Source organism: Myotis lucifugus, unplaced genomic scaffold, assembly GCF_000147115.1.
Source record: "Myotis lucifugus unplaced genomic scaffold, Myoluc2.0 scaffold_463, whole genome shotgun sequence".
In the NCBI taxonomy this organism is placed as follows: Eukaryota; Metazoa; Chordata; class Mammalia; order Chiroptera; family Vespertilionidae; genus Myotis; species Myotis lucifugus.
The window spans coordinates 22,534-39,303 of record NW_005871511.1 but is presented as its reverse complement, the minus strand read 5'-3'; the positions used below and the strand labels follow the sequence as shown (position 1 = coordinate 39,303).

At 51.5% G+C, this 16,770-nt stretch overlaps 1 protein-coding gene across 1 annotated transcript in view; it reads left to right on the top strand.

Annotated features, from left to right (window-relative positions):
- CCDC88C (coiled-coil domain containing 88C) overlaps nucleotides 1–16,092 on the top strand; it is a 108,944-nt gene extending 92,852 nt beyond the window's left edge. The window contains 5 exon segments of the mRNA XM_006109700.3: nucleotides 3,036–3,224; nucleotides 5,367–5,438; nucleotides 6,449–6,517; nucleotides 7,396–7,682; nucleotides 13,401–16,092. Of these exon segments, the coding sequence (XP_006109762.1) occupies nucleotides 3,036–3,224; nucleotides 5,367–5,438; nucleotides 6,449–6,517; nucleotides 7,396–7,682; nucleotides 13,401–14,411 (1,628 nt within the window). The 3' untranslated portion in view covers nucleotides 14,412–16,092.
- Nucleotides 16,093–16,770: the final 678 nt, after the last annotated feature.

The following is a 16,770-nucleotide window of genomic DNA, read 5'->3' as shown; positions in this document are numbered from 1 at the left end:
CTAATGTGCAGCCAAGGTTGAGAACCACTGCTGTATGGACTTGAATCCTCAATCAGAAATTAGGTGAATCAGTTATGTTCATGTACATGACATGCTCAGAAAGACCAATTGTCTGCTCTGGTCAGACTGTAATTTAAAGACCATGAGGGTAGGTTTAGAGTAGAGGATGCGTAGGGGTCTAAATGGAAATAATTCTTGATGGAGAGAGTGTTTTGGTATCAAAAGGGTATTTTCATTACCTTCAGACTCATCCTGCTAGAAGAGGTTATTTAGGTGTACGAGAATTATTAGTGAAGAGGTGACGTAGGCTATTTCATTACCGCCAGCCAGGAACATACCAGTAAGTGTCCCAAGGTCTTTGAACAGGAGCAGGAGTTAGTTGTGTGGGAGCCACGTTGTCAGGAACCTGTCATTAAAATGGATGAATAAGAAATGCCAGGTCCTAAATTAATAAACATCCTTGTTTAATAATTTAACACATTGAAATTGAAAAATGGTCTAACACATCAGCTCCTAGAGCAATATAGACTTCTCCTCACGTGCTAAGTAAAGCATTGGCACAAGGGTGCCACTGAATTAACTAAATGGAGTCAGAGCCTAAATGATTCACCGAGTCCTGATTCAGGTTGTGCCGTGGGCATTGTTTCCATCTCTCCTGGGCTGGACAGGATTCTGATTCCCAAGTACGTTCAGCTAATGTAGCGTCATTTGTTATCATTCATTTCATTTATTGCTGTTTTTGTTTTTTTTTCCTTTCTCTCTTGGGTTATCCGGGGGATAACAATTTAGCAACTCGGTGCAAAAAGAGCCCCTTTTTGAGAAGCAAAAGCAAGGACAAAGACAAGTCTCCAACAGCCCACCCGGCTTTCTCTAAACGCCTGCGGTTCTGGTCTTCCTCTGACATCCCACCCGCCTCTAACTACCCTCTCCCTTTCTCAGAAATTGGAGATTTCTAATCCTTTCCCTTCATCAGTGTCTTCATCATGTACCCTCCTTCATTTCTGAAATTCAAACAAACAAACAAAAAACAGTACCTAAAGGCCAGATGCCCCATAGTGGACCCCTCCTCCTGACCCCAATTCCAAGCCAAGCTTACAACAGCCAACGTGGATTCTGATTTCAAAAGAGAAGATGAGTTGTGACACCTCTGGACGGTACTCCAGCACAGTGCAGTGTTAGGGGAGCCTCGGGACAGCCACGCACAGGCCCGTGGCCAGGATGCCCTGCCCAGTGAGTCCCCTGGCCGAGTGCTGCCCGCTCCCGCGCCTGCAGGCTTGTATGTCATGCCGTGTGTCACGCAGAACTGGTCAGCTGTCGCTATGCTTCCTAAATCGTACGGCCTCTGTAAAGACTTATTTTTAAGCAGCTGCATTTAAAACCGCTGCCCTTTTCCCCACTTCCCTTGTCGGAGCAGGGGATGGTTGGCTTGTGCAGATAAGTCCCTTTTTAGATGTGTTCCATGTTCTGAAGAATTTATTGCTGCACTCAAGCATTTTGAATAATTGGATGGATGTTGCTGAGCCAGGGTTCAGCCCGGAGTGCCGTTTTTGGACCAAGCTACGGTCCTCTGGCATCTTGGATGCTGCTGTGAGGGCAGCAGTGGACAGACAGAACATCAGCTCCCAGTCAGCCGGGAGCCGGGAGCGCTGGTCCACAGAGGCCTTTAGCTACTGCCTTGCTCTCTGTCTTCAGCCATCCTTGTACCATCTCCATGCGTTTGCCATGTCTGTATCACCTCTGTGATCGCTTACATATCTCCCCTCGAATCGACTCCCCGTTTCCATTTAACTTTATTTTAAAAGGAAAGATGATTATCGGTACTATAAATGGGAAACCAGTATCGCCATGGAAACAAGGTAATCAACGTAAATCCGTGACTGCCGCACTGTTCAGTCGGTTGCTGTGGCACTGACTTCGTCTCGTGCACCTGCTCTGGTTCCTGGGCGGCCACGTCCTGGTCTGCCTGTCTTCCCAGCATGCTGTTGGAAATGTGTGGTTTCTCTGCCATTGCTGCTGTTGGCTCATCTCCGCCTCTCCTCTGCTACTCATGTTCACTTCATGCAGTGGCTGCCTGTCCGATTCATTCCACCGCCTTGAATCTTGCTTCTCATCAAGGTGACCTTTCAGAATCCAAAAGTTCCCTTGGTTTGAAGTCGTAAGACTTGGGTGCTTCACACGTGACCGTGAGTCCAGACATTGAGTGGCTGAGGGTCGGGAGTCAGGCCCTGGGGGAGTGTGGAGACGGGTCAGAATCCCGACAGCGGACATGACTCCGGGTCCACGCCCTTGGGCAGCCTGGAGCAGGACGCCGTGCAAAACAGCCTTGTCCTGATGCTTCTAGAGCTCCACCCACATTAACTTTTCACTTGTATGTGGAGAGCCCATCCCCTTTCCTGCTAAGAGGTCGTTGAAGATCTTTTAGGTATTTTTCCCCAGTGTTTGTTTTTTTAAATTAGGATTTTATTTAACTTTGACAAGAGTATATTACACGGTAGAAAATTCAGAGATTGCAGAAAAGTGCAAAATACAAGGTAAAAATCTTCCTAGCGGTGATGAAGCCTTCTTAAACAGATGGTGGTTAGGGTGGCAATAAACACCTTTCTCAGATCACAAGGGTGCACATCCTGGACCTTGAGGCCCCAGACCACAGGTCTCCAGTGGCCCTGAGCAGACATCATTCAGGATCTTTTTAAATCAGGGATTTGAGTGGCAGTGTTACACAGCAGGTGGGCCCAGTCGCTAACGTGTTGGACTTTTAACAGTGTTTCGTTGAGCCTCTTGAGTTGGTCCTTTACTAGTATTTTCTCCCGGTTGCTGGGGCTCGAACTGTGATCTATGGTTGGAGCAAGGGCCGGCCTCCCGGGGCCTCCAGCTCAGGCCCTCCCGTTCCGACCACAGCCCGTGAGGCGCGCAGCCCAGCTTTTGTCCCTGTGCTCCGTGTGCCCTGCTGCCGCTGCTTCTAGGCCTCGGTGTGATCACCCCACCTTGGCATGGGAGGTTGCAGCCCCAGTACTCACTGTCCTCCTCTGCCCCAGGCCCTGGGGACCTAGTACCAAAGCGAGGGTCACCACACGGAGGCAGCCTTGACCGCACGGATGCCTCCGCTGAGCCAGCCACCAAGCCCTGGCTGTCAGAGCTGGGCTCCCGGGCCTGTTCATCCTCAGCCGTCACTACAGCTCCTTCCAGCTCCACCCCCATCTCCCGGCACCCAGGCCGCACCCAAGGTGAGTCACGTGTTCCTTAGAAGCGAGAGGGATGAGCTTCTGGGCCGGGGTCCTTCCCGAAGAGCCTGGCTCTCAGGGGCAGGGGGGCCTCTCAGACTCAGAGGTGGTCAGCAGGTTGGTGAAGCTGTGGACAGGCTTGGCCTCCCTCGGACACAGGTTCAGGCCTCAGCTCTGCCCAAGGCGTGTGGCTTTGGCGGATAACTCCACCCTCTGGAGGCCTGGGCCTAAGCCGCTCACAGGAAAGCCCTAGAACCCACCATCACTGCTCAGAATCGGTGGCACCAAGTAGCTCCCGAACGGAGGTGAACCAGAGCTTGGGCTAAAATCCGGCAACGTTGGAAGTTTATTCTTCTGGGAGGAGACTTGACAGGGTCTCTGAACTGGAGGTCGGTTGGTAGAGTGGCGGGCAGGTGTCCTAACTGAAAAGCAAGGGGGTTCGGGGAAGGATTTACAAATCGCGCGTCTCCCAGGATGCCAGTAGCCATGGCGTCCGCACCTTAGATGTGCTAATACAATCCTTCAAGGCATCTGATTAGCGGGAGACATTCCCAGCAGAGCAGTCGGGTCACATCTTGCCAGGTGAGGCCCGTGAGAGTTCAGGACCCCGACACCTGAGGAGAGCCCGCAACACCAGAGACAAACGATGTGAGAGGCAGCAGAGTCAGCGGTCACTGGGCAGAGACATACATTTTGAAATGCCCGTCATTAGCATCAGAGCAAGCGAAGTTGCACGCTTTCGTGAAACCGGCAGGACGCTATAAAAAGGAGCATTTGCGGGGAGAGCACTTGGAAATTTTAAATACTTAACAGAAAGGGAAAATAACACAACACTGAAAAAGAGATTCAGCTCATAGCTTAGAGATGGAAATATCTGAATACAGCAGAAGGAGCTGACAATGATGGCCCGGCATGTTAGAAATTGACGAGAACAAGAAGGGTTATTGTTTTTCATGATCGTACCATCCACTGCACCCTGGACGCTCTGGCATGCATAACCCTGGTTTGACAAGCCGAGCAAAGACGGTCCCTGCCCTCAGGGCTGCCTGGGTCGGCTTCAGGGCCTGGCCCCTTGTTTACAAATCAGAAACACCCTCAGAATCTGAGTTGAGTGAGCACTGGGCAGCCAGGCGGCCCTTCTGCGCTCCTGGCCGGACACAGAGGGCAGCCACTTACTGTTGGGCGTCAGGGGAGCTGTGCCGTGTGCCGGCCGGGCAGCATGCTCCGGGGTCCGGGTGGGCAGTCAGCAGACGGCCTCCGTCCCCCAGGCTCGAGCAGGAGCCGGGAGCACCACGTCCCGTCGGATTTCCAGCGGCCAGTGTGGCTCCAGGCTGACCACGGGCTGTCTCGGCCTGGATCCCACCCTGAGCCAGAGCCCACACCTGTTCAGATCCTGCGGAGCCTGCCCGAGGACCTGTCACACCGCACACCCAGCACTGCCCACAGCGACTCCCTGGCAGCCCGGTGCTCACGCTCAGGTGGACGTAGAACTGTGGCAAAGGGGAGACCCTGGTGTCATTTTAGAGGGGACCCAGGGCTGTGTCAGCAAGAATCTAACAGGCTTGAGGCACAGGGCAGCTTAGTCCTTCTCAGGAAAGAGCAGTGACTGGTGGCCCTTGGTTCCGGACTGTATCTGGTGAGGAGCTGCCGGTTCAGGGCTCAGTCTCTAGGGAATCCACATCCTCCCTCCGGTGGTGGGTTCTTTCCTTTTCCTTCCTCCAGCCATGGGAGAGACAAGGCCCTGGGAGAGAATTGCTTGCAGGCCCCCTGCTTCTGGTGCAGCTGGCCCTGGAGGGCGGGAGGGGCTCCCGGGATTCTGAGTCTCAGCTGCTTTTGCTGCATTGCCCTTAGGCCAGGACGCTGCTGCTTTCATTCGGCGTCCCAGGCATTGCACCTGCGGAAGCATGTTTAACGTTGAGTCAGATAGAGTCCGGAGTATGAGGCTGTGTCGGCAGGAGAAATAGGGGGAGAGATAGTACAGGCAGGTCCTAAGGGCACGGTCCATACGTCCCTCCCTCCTCCAGGAGCTGGACACGACCACGACGCAGGGGCTGGGCCAGAGTCAGAGGTGGCCGTCTGGCAAGAAGCCCAGGTTCCCCCTGGATGTTCCAGGTCCCCTGACTCACAGCCGTATGTTCTCCGCAGGCTATCACTCAGATGACAGCCTCTGTGAGCGGTCCCTGGAGCTCGAGTTCGCCAACCACAGGCAGCAGCACGGTGAGTGGGCGGTGCGTGGTGCCCTTCAGCCTGGGTTCTCAGACCTGTTTCCATCAACTGTGCTTTTCCTTCAAGCTAAGTCGTGTGTGCAAGTCCCACACACAAAGGAGGTGAAAGTGGAGGTGTTATGCTGGAGTGGGAACGGGGGACCCACAGCTCCTCAACACTCCTTCCCTGCCTCCCCGAGGGGCAGAAACATGCAGCTCCTGCTTACATCCCTCCAGTGATGGGGAACTCACTACCTATCACGTGTCCTACTCCTGGAGGCTCTGACTCCCCCGGCTTGAAGGGAGGCCTAGTGACCCCTGCAGACGACACTGACTGCAGGGGGCTCTACTGTCCTCACCTGGATTTTAGTGCCCAGAGCAGCTCCCAGTGGTAAATCTACCTTAGAAAGTGTTAGAAACACTGGCCTCTGACTGAGGCCTAGTGGAAGTGTCCGCGGAAGGGATACCAGCCTTCTCAAAAAGCGAGCACTTCCTTCCCTCCTGAGGATCCCAGCACCCGCTCGGACACAGACGTCATTGTACACACGTGGACGTGCACACACTGCGTGTCCTGGCCCCGCCCTCACCAGGGGGCCCTGTGCTGGTCTAGGCACAGTGTTCCCACGTGTGTTCCGGAAAGATCGATGCGGCAGTAAGGGTGGGCTCCCCCCCAACCCCCCAATCGTTCACTTTCCCAGAGCGGCCCTTTATTAATCTGTACTGGGGGTTTGCATGAGATTTCCTTTGTTAACAAAATTGTGTGAGGCCACAGCCCAGACCTCACAGACAGAGATGTTACAAGTTGCCGTTCTGCACAGCCCACTGCCCTCTGTGCACGGGCCTAGCACTCGGTGAGGCTGGACCCCTCCGGGGGGCGTCGGGAATCCCAGGGTCTGTCCTCCCAGGGGCTTCCCCTGGACCGTGGCAGAGTTGCTTTGTGATGCAGTTGTTGTCCGATTGGATGGTTTAGTCTGGGTTAGACTGGTCATCGGCCCCTCAGTTAAGCGTTGCCATTTCCTTCAGGGTCACGGCCAAGCAGCTTAGAGAGCAGCAGGAATGCGTCCAGTGACAGCTCACCTCTCAGCCTGAAGGGTAAGTCGGCCTTCCCTCCTGGGCACTTTTCAGTGCACTTGGATCTCCGCTCTGAGCTGGTATTATTTGTGTAACTTAAAAAATACAGTTAGCAGGCTTCTTGGAAGCATGATGCGTTTGCATTCATAGGGCCACGTCATTCGTTTGCAGCTTAGGCCTGGGAGTTTTAACAGATTTGGGTTCGAATCCCTTCTCCACTGACCAGCTCCGGGCACTTGGCGAGCCACCAGGTCTGAGCTCCTTCAGCTTCAGGATGGGAACGACGCCAGTGGTTATGTCCATAGGGGTCAGAGGACACGGGTGACTGGTTCCTTTATAGTGTTCACAGTTTGTTTAATGGTGCAGAATACAGTCTGTCTACAACAGTGATGGCGAACCTATGACACGCGAACTCATCTTTTTGGTTGATTTTTCTTTGTTAAATGGCATTTAGATATATAAAATAAATATCAAAAATATAAGAATTTGTTTTACTATGGTTGCAAATATCAAAAAATTTCTATATGTGACACGGCACCAGAGTTAAGTTAGGGTTTTTCAAAATGCTGACACGCTGAGCTCAAAAGGTTCGCCATCACTGGTCTACACTGTTTCAAGAGCTGTCTAGTGCAGTGCCTTACAGCTGTTGATAAGTTAAGCTTAGCAGAAGCTTTCCACTTCTTTCCCAAGTTATTTTGTTTTAAAATGCCAGCGTGAACTTCTAAAGAATTCCAGAATGTCCTTGACATCCACAGTGCCAGCCTGGGAGAAGTGTGCCCTGGGTTCCCGGGCAGGGCTCTGTTCCGTGAGCTGCAGGCAGCACGGAGCCCACGGGAGGCAGGCGAGCGAGAGTGGGAGACTGATGCGTGTCCCTCTGTGTCCCCTCGCCCCGACACCAGGCTCCTCCGACCCGCTCCACCGCAGGCCCGAGAGCTTCAGCAGTGAGGACCTCATCCCCAGCAGGGACACAGCCACTCTGCCCCGCGATGCCAGCGCCCCAGGACGCACTGCCCTCAGCCGCCAGGAGTACCCGCCACCCCGGAACGGGCCTCTCCCCCAGGAGTGCATCCAGAAGAGGGGTGTGGCCCAGCCCCAGGCCTGGGTGCGGCCCTGCGCCTCCCCGAGCAGGGAGATGGTCACCCTGGAGGAGTTCCTGGAGGAAAGCAACCGGGGCTCCCCCACCGCTGTGAGTGACCAGAGCTCTCTCTTCCCTCGCTCCCCCTTCCCTCGCTCCCCTCAGATGGACGGGCACCAGAGGCAGAGACCTTGACAGCGAAGTCACAGAGAGGGATGGGGCCGGGGGCCGCGCAGCCTGGCTGCAGAGCTGGCTTAGATGGGGGGGCATAACCCCTAGCCAGAAAATGACCATGCGCTGGCCGCCAGCCCAGACCCGGGAGGCTGTTTTCTCCATCTGACGTGAGCACCGGAAACGTAATGCCAGCAGGAGGGTGGGAGGTGTGTGCCCACCCCCTGGAGCACCCCTGCAGGGGGGGCCGGCGCCCACGTGCAGAGTTAGGATCTCCCGCTCGGGGTGTGGCAGAGCTCGGAGCACCCGCTGACTCTGACTCTTCACTGGCAGAGGTTTCTCGGGGAAGGGCCAGATGGTAAAGGTTTCAGGCCGTGCAGTCTCTGCTGCAAACGCCACTCTGCCGCTGGGGCAGGTGGCGGGCCAAGGCGTCCATCCATGAAAGTTTTTCATCATTTAAAAATGTGAAAACCATCCTTCGCTCACAGGCCAGAGCGGCGAGCAGGAGTTGGCCCTGAACGGCAGCGGCAGGAGGAAACCCTCGTGTCTCGGGGTAGCGTTCCTGACGCTGCTCGTGCGCCTTGTAGTCTGACTTCCTGCACGAGCTGTTGGGTCCCTGCACGGATGAAGTTACAGTTGAGAGCCTTGGAGGATTGTAGGGCCGGTAATTCTGTCTCGTTCCCCTTAAACGTACACAGTTGAACTTTCTCTGGCCACGTAGTAAATCCTACGGCCTGCTTTAGTAGAGCCCAGTGACACAGAATACAAACTACTTTTCAGTAGATGTTTATTGAGCAGGACTATGTTTTAGGCAGCACGCATGATGCCTGTTTTCAAAGACACCAAGTAAACCAGCTCATCAGCAAGTTTCATTACATACTTGCTAGGTGTCTAGTCTGGTGGTTGGCTCTGAAAGGAAGTATATGCATGGCCTCTGCCCTCCTGTCATTTCTGTTTCTATCTGCAAAGCGCTATGCCAGGGGCTGGAGAGAAACAAAAGCCCTGCCTCACTAAGTTCACAGTCTGATGCTGAGGTTCTCAAACTCGGGCGGGTGTCATGCTCCCCTGGGCTGCCTGGACACAGGCTGGACCCCAGGAGCTCTGGGTGGGCTCCCCTAGAATCTGCATTATGACCAGCTTCCCAGACACTGCCCTATCTTTTTCAGCCTAAATGGGACCCAAACAACCTCACTTCAGGAGTTGGTTGTGGAAGCTGATGCTCAGCTCCTGAGAACCACTCCACCTTCCTCCACAGCGTGTCCCCCATGTGCCCCGCAACTAACCTGACGCCTCCCCCCTCCCCTGAGCAGGCCTGAAGGAAGTGGTAGTCACAACAGTGCCCGCACTCAACACCTCCACTCCCTGAGTGTGGTTGGCTGGGAGGGGGTGAAGGGGGTGTCGTAAGAGGGGCCCAATGGGTGGCCAGAGAGGGTGGACTCATGCAGATGGGTGTCAAAGATTTAGAAAGGATCAGAGAGGAGACGGCTGCAGAGTCAGACAGCTGTGGGTTCAAATCTCTAGATGCGGGACCTGCTGAACCTCTGTTCTCAGTTGCCTTGCCTATGAAAGGTTGTTTTAATACAGCCTTGCAAGATAGCTTGAGAATTGAATGAGTTGGGCGGTTGTCTTTGTTCTGTTCTTTCCCAGTTATACCTGTGGTTTCTAGCATCGTGCCTGGCACCTGGGAAGCAGTTGGTTAAGTGGTCCCTGTTGATGTTAATGACCACAGGTCTTACTGTACGAACGCCCAGGATGTGTGACTCCTGACTAGCACGTAAAGCAGCAGAGGGTGTCTCTCAGGTTGAGTGTCCAGATGTCTTCACGGGCCAGGAGTTGTTGGCAAGTGCAGGTGGCTCCTGGGTTGCTGAGCCGTCCCGAGACTGACGCCGCCTGACACAGGTCTAGCGGCCGGGGCCTGCCTCCTTCCGCCGGTGAACCCTGACTCATCTTCCACGTGCTCTCCCTTCCTTGCCTCTTCTCGTGGAGGAGACACCTCAGGAGACACCACGAGGCCCCTCCAGGCCGGGAGGTGCTGGCCGGGGGCTGCAGTTACCAGAGCAGGGTCAGGCCTGGGCTTCTGACTCTGCCTGCCCAGCGTGGTGGGAAAGGACACTGGTTCTCTGGCCAGGGAAGCCCAGCCGGGCACCTGCTCAGCCGGGGGAGCAGCGTGAAGGAAACAGTGGCAGGTGGCCACCCACGGCTCAGCCTTGCACTCCCCTTGGGGGCCCGCCTCACTCGTTCCCACCACTGCCTTTCTCAGATCAGGAGAAAGGTTGTGATTGCAAAAGGAATTGTTTTTGTTTGTTTGTTTTCATTTCTTCTTCTGAAGTTTTGTTGTTAATATACAGGAAGGCAATGGATTTTTGCACCTTGGTTTTGTATCCTGCAACTTGACTGTATTTGTTTATTGTTTCTAACAGTTTTTTGGTGGAGTTTTTAGGGTTTTCATGTCATCCACAAAAAGTGACAGTTTGACTTCTTCCTTCCCTGTTTGGATGCCTTTTCTTTCTTTCTCTTGCCTTATTGCTGTGGCTAGGACTTCCAGCACATGTCCTTGTGGAGAGCGTGGACATTCTTGTCTTGTTCCTGATCTTAGAAAAGCTTTCAGTTTTTCACCATTGAGTATGATATTAGCTGACGTTTTATCACATATGGCTTTTATTATGTTTAGGTACTGTCCTTCTATTCCTATTTTATTGAGCATTTTAATCATAAATGGATGTTGTATCTGATCCAATGCTTTTTCCTGCAACTATTGATAAGATCATATGATAATGGAGTGTATTACTGCTTTTGCTGCATCCCAGGCGTTTTGATATGGTATATTGTCATTCTCATTTGTTCTTTATATATTTTGTTCTCATCTTTTATGTCTTGATTGCCCCAGTCATTTTTTAGTAGTATGTTATTTAATCTCCATGTATTTGTGAGGCTTTTTAAAAATATATATATTTTTAGTGACTTCAGAGAGGAAGGGTGAGGAAGAGAGAGATAGAAACGTCAGTGATGAGAGAGAATCATTTATGGGCTGCCTCCTGCATGCCCACACTGGGGATCGAGCTGGCAACCTGGGCATTTGCCCTTGACAGGAATCAAACCCAGAACCCTTGAGTCTGCAGGCCGACACTCTATCTACCGAACCAAACTGGCTAAGGCTATTTGTGAGTTTCTTTACTTCCTTTTTGCATTTGATTCCTAATTTCAAGGCATTGTGGTCAGAGAATATGCTTGGTATAATTTCAATTTCATGATTTGTTGATGCCAGTTTTGTGACCAATATGTGGTCTAACCTTGAGAATGTTCCATGTCCGCTGGAGAAAAATGTATAATCTGATGTTCTGTAATGAAAGGTTCTATAAATGTCAATTATGTTTCTTTGTCCAGTGTTTCACTTAAGGTCTATATTTCTTTTTTTAAAAAAAATATTTTTATTGATTTCAGAGAGGAAGGGAGAGGAAGAGAGAAATAGAAACATCAATGATGAGAGAGAATCATTGATCTGCTGCCTCCTGCACACCCCTTACTAGGGATCGAGCTCGCAACCTGGGCATGTGCCCTTGACCAGAATTGAAAATGGAACCCTTCAGTCTGCATGCTGATGCTCTATCTACTGAGCCAAACCAGCTAGGGCAAGGCCGATATTTATTTATTGATTTTCTGTTTGGTTGATCTGTCTAGAGCTATCAATGGAGTATTAAGGTCCTCCAACTATGATTGTCTTTTGATCTGTTTCTCCCTTTAGTTCTGTGAGTAGTTGTCTTACATATTTCGGTGTTTCCTGGTTGAGTGCATATATATTAAGAAGTGTTGCGGTTTCTTGATGTAGTGTTACCTTTATCATTAAAGTGTCCATCTTTGTCTCTTGTTATCTTGAAATATATTTTGTCAGATATAAGTATGGATACACCTGGTTTTCTGTGGATCTTGTTTGCTTGGAGAATCATTTTCCACCCTTTTACTTTGAATTTACCTTTGTCTTTGTAGCTTAGATGGGCCTCTTGTAGGTGACATATGGTTGGGTTTTGTTTTTGGATCCACTCTGCTATTCTGTGCCTCTTGGTGAATTCGGACCATTTACATTTAGGGTAATTATTGATGTATGAGGATTTCCTATAGCCATTTTATATTTTGTTTCCTGGTAGCTCTGCCTCCCTTGATTCTTTTCCTTTATATTTCTATCTGGGGTTTTTTGGTGGTATTCCATTCATCTTTCCTCGGTTTCCTCTTTTTTTAAGCTATATGTCCTAGTTTGGGGATTTTTGTGTGCGGTTATCATTAGGTTTATAAAAAAATGAAGTTGCATATATACCGTAGTTTTTGTTCTTTTGAGTGCATCTGATTTTCATCTTCCTTTGCCAGTTCAGACCTTCCCCCCTCCCCTTTTATGTTTTTGTTGTCACAAATTAATCCCTGTTTATGCTGTAAGTTTTTCGATGGTCTGTTGTGACCTTATGTTCTAAGTTTCAGGTAGAATAAGTCCCTTGAGTATTTCCTGCAGTGGGGGTTTTCTGGTGATAAAATCCCCCAGCTTCTTTATGTCTGGGAACGTCTTTATTTCTCCTTCATATTTAAAGGATAATTTTGCTGGACATATTACTCGTGGCTGGTAATTTCTCTCTTTCAAGCCCTTGAATATTTGGTTCTACTCTCTTCAGGCCTGTAGAGTTTCTACTGAGAAGTCAGATGAAATTCTGATGGGTTTTCCTTTGTAGGTCACTTCCTTTTTTTTCCCTGGCCACTTTGAGAATTTTTCTTTGTCGTTAATTCTTGACAGCTTCAATACCAAGTGCCTTGGAGAGGGCCTCTTTGGATTGAGGTAACTAGGTGTTCTGTGTGCTGCTTGGATTCGAGGATCTAGTTCTTTTCATAGATTTGGGAAGTTCTCATCCACTGTTTGAATAGGCTCTCCATTCCATGTTCCCTCTTCCCTCCTCCGAATGCCTGTAATTCTAATGCTGCTTTTTCTGATGGAGTCAGGTAGGTTTCCGGAGTGCTTTCATTTTTCTTTATGCTTGGGTCTCTGCTCTACTACTTTCTGCATCATTTCCTGATTCCTGTCTTCAATATCACTAATTCTTTCCTCTGGTTGGTTCTGTTTTCTATGCTCAGTAGTTCACTTTTAATCTCCTTAATTGCATGCTTCATTTCCTGGATTTCTGATTGGTTCTTTTCTGATGTTTCCCTTTCTTTGGTAAAGTACGAATTTTGTTCATTGATTTGTTTTCTGAGTGCACTGAATGCCTGTGGGTATTTTCTCGCATCTCATTGAGTATTTTCAGAACCTTAATCTTGAAATCTCTGTTATTTATGTCACATATTTCCATGTGTTCCAGCCTGCTTTCTGGGGATTTTTCATTTTCTTCCTAGTCACCCTCATTGCTGTGGTTCTCCATGGTATTTGCTGTCCTCCTTTGCTTATGCATTTATCTCTGAAGAGGTCTATTTATAATTTTCCAGTAGAGGGCACTGAATCTCAAGATTTTTAATTTTTTTTTACCTCTGTGGTCTCTCAGTCTTGAACCTCCACAGCTTCTGTAAGACAGCCGTGCTGCTTGGCGGTGGGGTTTGTTTTGCCCTCACCATCACGGCGACCCCTGACCTCCAAGGACCCTCCTGGCCCTCACTCCTGCCTCTCAGTTCTTCCTCTCTTCTCTATAGGACCCTCCTGGTTGCCGGGATGACCTGCTAAGTGACTACTTCAGAAAGGCCAATGACCTCCCAACCATCGGAGGCCAGCCAGGCCCACCTGCCAGGAGAGAAGGGGCCAGGATGCCCACCAGCTTGGTGGCCCCCACCCTCAAGATGGCTGTCAGCACCTCGGAGGGGAAGCTGCTAAAGCCGGGGCAGTATGTGAAGCCCAACTTGAGACCTGCCGACGCTGAGACCCCACCCAGTGCCCCCCTGAGGCCGGCCCAGCCTCCCCAGAGCCTTTCTCTGGGCAGACCCCGGCAGGCCACAATGCCCCCAACCTCCCACACGCCTGCCAGCCGGAGCGCGTCCCTGAGCAGGGCCTTCAGCCTGGCCTCAGCTGACCTGCTTCGAGCCAGCGGGCCAGAGGCCTCCAAACAGGACTCTCCTCTGAAGCCGGGGGGTTCTGAGGCCTCGGGGGGCAGAGAAACCGGCAGCCACACCCCGCAAAGCCCCATACCCCTCAGCTCCCACAGCCTGGCCCGGGAGAAGACCCCACTTGTGGGAAAGGCTGGTGGCTCCTATCAGGCCCCGGGTCCCCGAAGCCGACCACTGGACATGAGGCGCTTCTCACTGGCTCCCCCAAAGGAGGAGAGGCTGGCTCCCCTGCCACAATCCGCCACGGCCCCAGCCATTGCCACTGGAGGCGGTGGTGGCAGCAACTCTCAGCCCCACCACCGCTCACCAACCCCAGCCCCAGCTGTCAGGACTAGGCCCCCAACCCCCCAACACTCAGGGGAAGTGGCCACCATCGCGCCTGTCCGGGTGGGGCTCAGCCTCTCCGAGGGTGACGGGGCCCCAGGACAGGCCCACAGAGAGGGGCTCCCTGCCAAGAGCCCGGGCAGGTCTCCCGACTTGGCTCCCCGCACCAGCCGGGCCCCTGAGGACTTCAGTCGTGGGAACAACTCAAAAAGCATGCCGGCGTCCCCAGAGCCGGGCGGGGACCAGCAGACTGTGTGGTACGAGTACGGCTGTGTGTGACTCTCCTGGCCCCGTAGCCCGAGCCTTAAAACTACTGACGCGCCTGCTGATGACCGCGGCCGCCTCTCCTGTCCGCCTTGGTGCCAGGAGAGGGCTGTAGAATGAGGAAAGGGGTCCCCGTGTGCCTCTTCCATGTGTTCTGTTAGTGAGAACGCTGTGCCAAGGTGTGGGACACGTGTCTGACCCTCCAGCCGCTCGTATCTTTTGAACAAATCCACTTTGGCCTGGGGACGCTCACACTGCAATGACAGACCGACTTCCCCAAGGCAGACGCTATGTGTACGTGCCCCTTAGAACACTTGTTTGCAGTTTGACCTCCATGAAAGTGTGCGTGTGACGGTGAGCAGATGCACACATGCTCTCAGGGCAGAGCCCTGGTCCGGAAACTCGACTCCCTCTCCCAGAAGCCAGATGATTCTAGGAGGAGCCCAGACCGGCCACACTACAAAGACCTGGAGGCCCTGGGTGGACCCCAGAGTCAGGCTCACTGTTAACCCAGGGCGCTGCCGAGCCAGGCCTGGGGCCCCATGTACTTCGCCACTGGGCCGAGGTGGCCTCAGGCTTTGCCTTCTCCAGCTGGCTCCCCTGCTCACTTATCTATAAACACTGGGTCTGCCCGGCCTCAGGGTGGGTAGAGAGAAGCCTTGCCCGCCCCCTCCCAGCAAGTGTACATAGTGTGTACGGGCGAGGGGCAGGGGGTGCGAGAGGCAGGTGCAGCCTGATTTGGGATGTGGCTGCAGCGCCCCAGTGTCCCCCCATCGAGGGTGAGACGTTGATTTATTTCTGAATAATTTCTGTGGTAGAAACCAAATTTCTTTAATATATTACATATATGTGTACACACTCATGAAATATATATATACTTTGATGGGGATCTACAGGATGTCCCCCCCCAAAAAATGTACGCACTAACAGCTGATAACTCAATTTTCACTTCTTTTCAGGTTAACATTCGAAATAATGGGTGAAGCCAGGCTAAGCTCTAAACAAAGATAACTTACCCCCTAGACTCACATAAAAGATAGAAGTTTACGGTACGAAACCGGCAGCGGTGCCTGGACCACAACTGCTGTGACACAGAGGAATCACCAACATCGAGAACCATTTCGTTCCGTGTTCGTGCTCCTTCTCTCAACACCTGCCCTCGATTCCTCGACTGTTGCCGGTTTTGTACCGTAAACGTCATCCTTTATGTATCCCCCTAAAAAGTCTGGTGGATAAGTTCTTTTTGTTCAAAGCTTAGTCTGGCTTCACCCCTTGCTTCAAATTTAAACCTGAAAAGAGAATTAAGTGAGTTATCAGCTGTTAAAGTGCGTTTATGTTCCAATGGGAATCACTCATTTCCATCGGGAGTCTGGCCTCTACATTTTTGGGGGACGCCCTATATTTATATCCCACAGGGAGTCATTCTCTCCCATCGGGCGTCTCCCCTGCTGCTGTGTGCATGTGGCCGGGTTCCTGACACATTTCGTTTCCTGTTGTTTACTAAGGTGCTCTTCCTGGGATGTACCAACTTGGTGATTTGGGTTTTATAAAGATTTTTTCCTTTTGAGCTAAAGTACTGAGAGAGAAGTGGGAATGTTAACATGGTCGATTTTCGGAGTGCTTTGGGTTGTGTATTAAATAGCCATTGATTCTGGGACACAAGGATGGGTTTGTAATAAAATGAGATGTTGTAAAACTGAGTCCTAGTTTTCCTCGCCACTCGTCACTGGCAGCGCTGTCGGGGCGTTGGGACTCCAGGCTCCCTTCTCAGCCCCCCAGTCTCCTCAGCCCCTGGAGTCCACCAGCTCCCTTTGCCTGAGGTCAGAGAATGGGAAAGCGAGGTTTCCTATTTTCCAGGCTTGTGTTTAAGTTCCTATAAGTTGAATCCCATTTAGATACGGGATTTAGATCATAGCAGGAGCTTAGCTTAAAGTGATCCTTTGCTCTGTTCGAGTGAAGCATCCAGAAGGTGGGTTGGAGAAAGGGTTGGAGACATGAAATAACCATCGTGCCTCTAGGACAGCGGTTCTCAACCTGTGGGTCGCGAACCCTTTGGCGGTCGAACGACCCTTTCACAGGGGTTGCCTAAGACCATCGGAAAACATAATTACATATTGTTTTTGTAATTAATGACTATGCTTTAATTATGTTCAATTTGTAACAATGAAATTGGGGGTCATCACAACATGAACTGTACTAAAGGGTCGCGGCATTAGGAAGGTTGTGAACCACTGCTCTAGGCTTTTCCAATCCACTGTTTGGCCCTAAATCAGCGGTTCTCAACCTGTGGGTCGAGACCCCTTTGGCAGTCAAACGACCCTTTCACAGGGGTCGCCTAAGACCATCCTGCTTATCAGATATTTACATGACGATT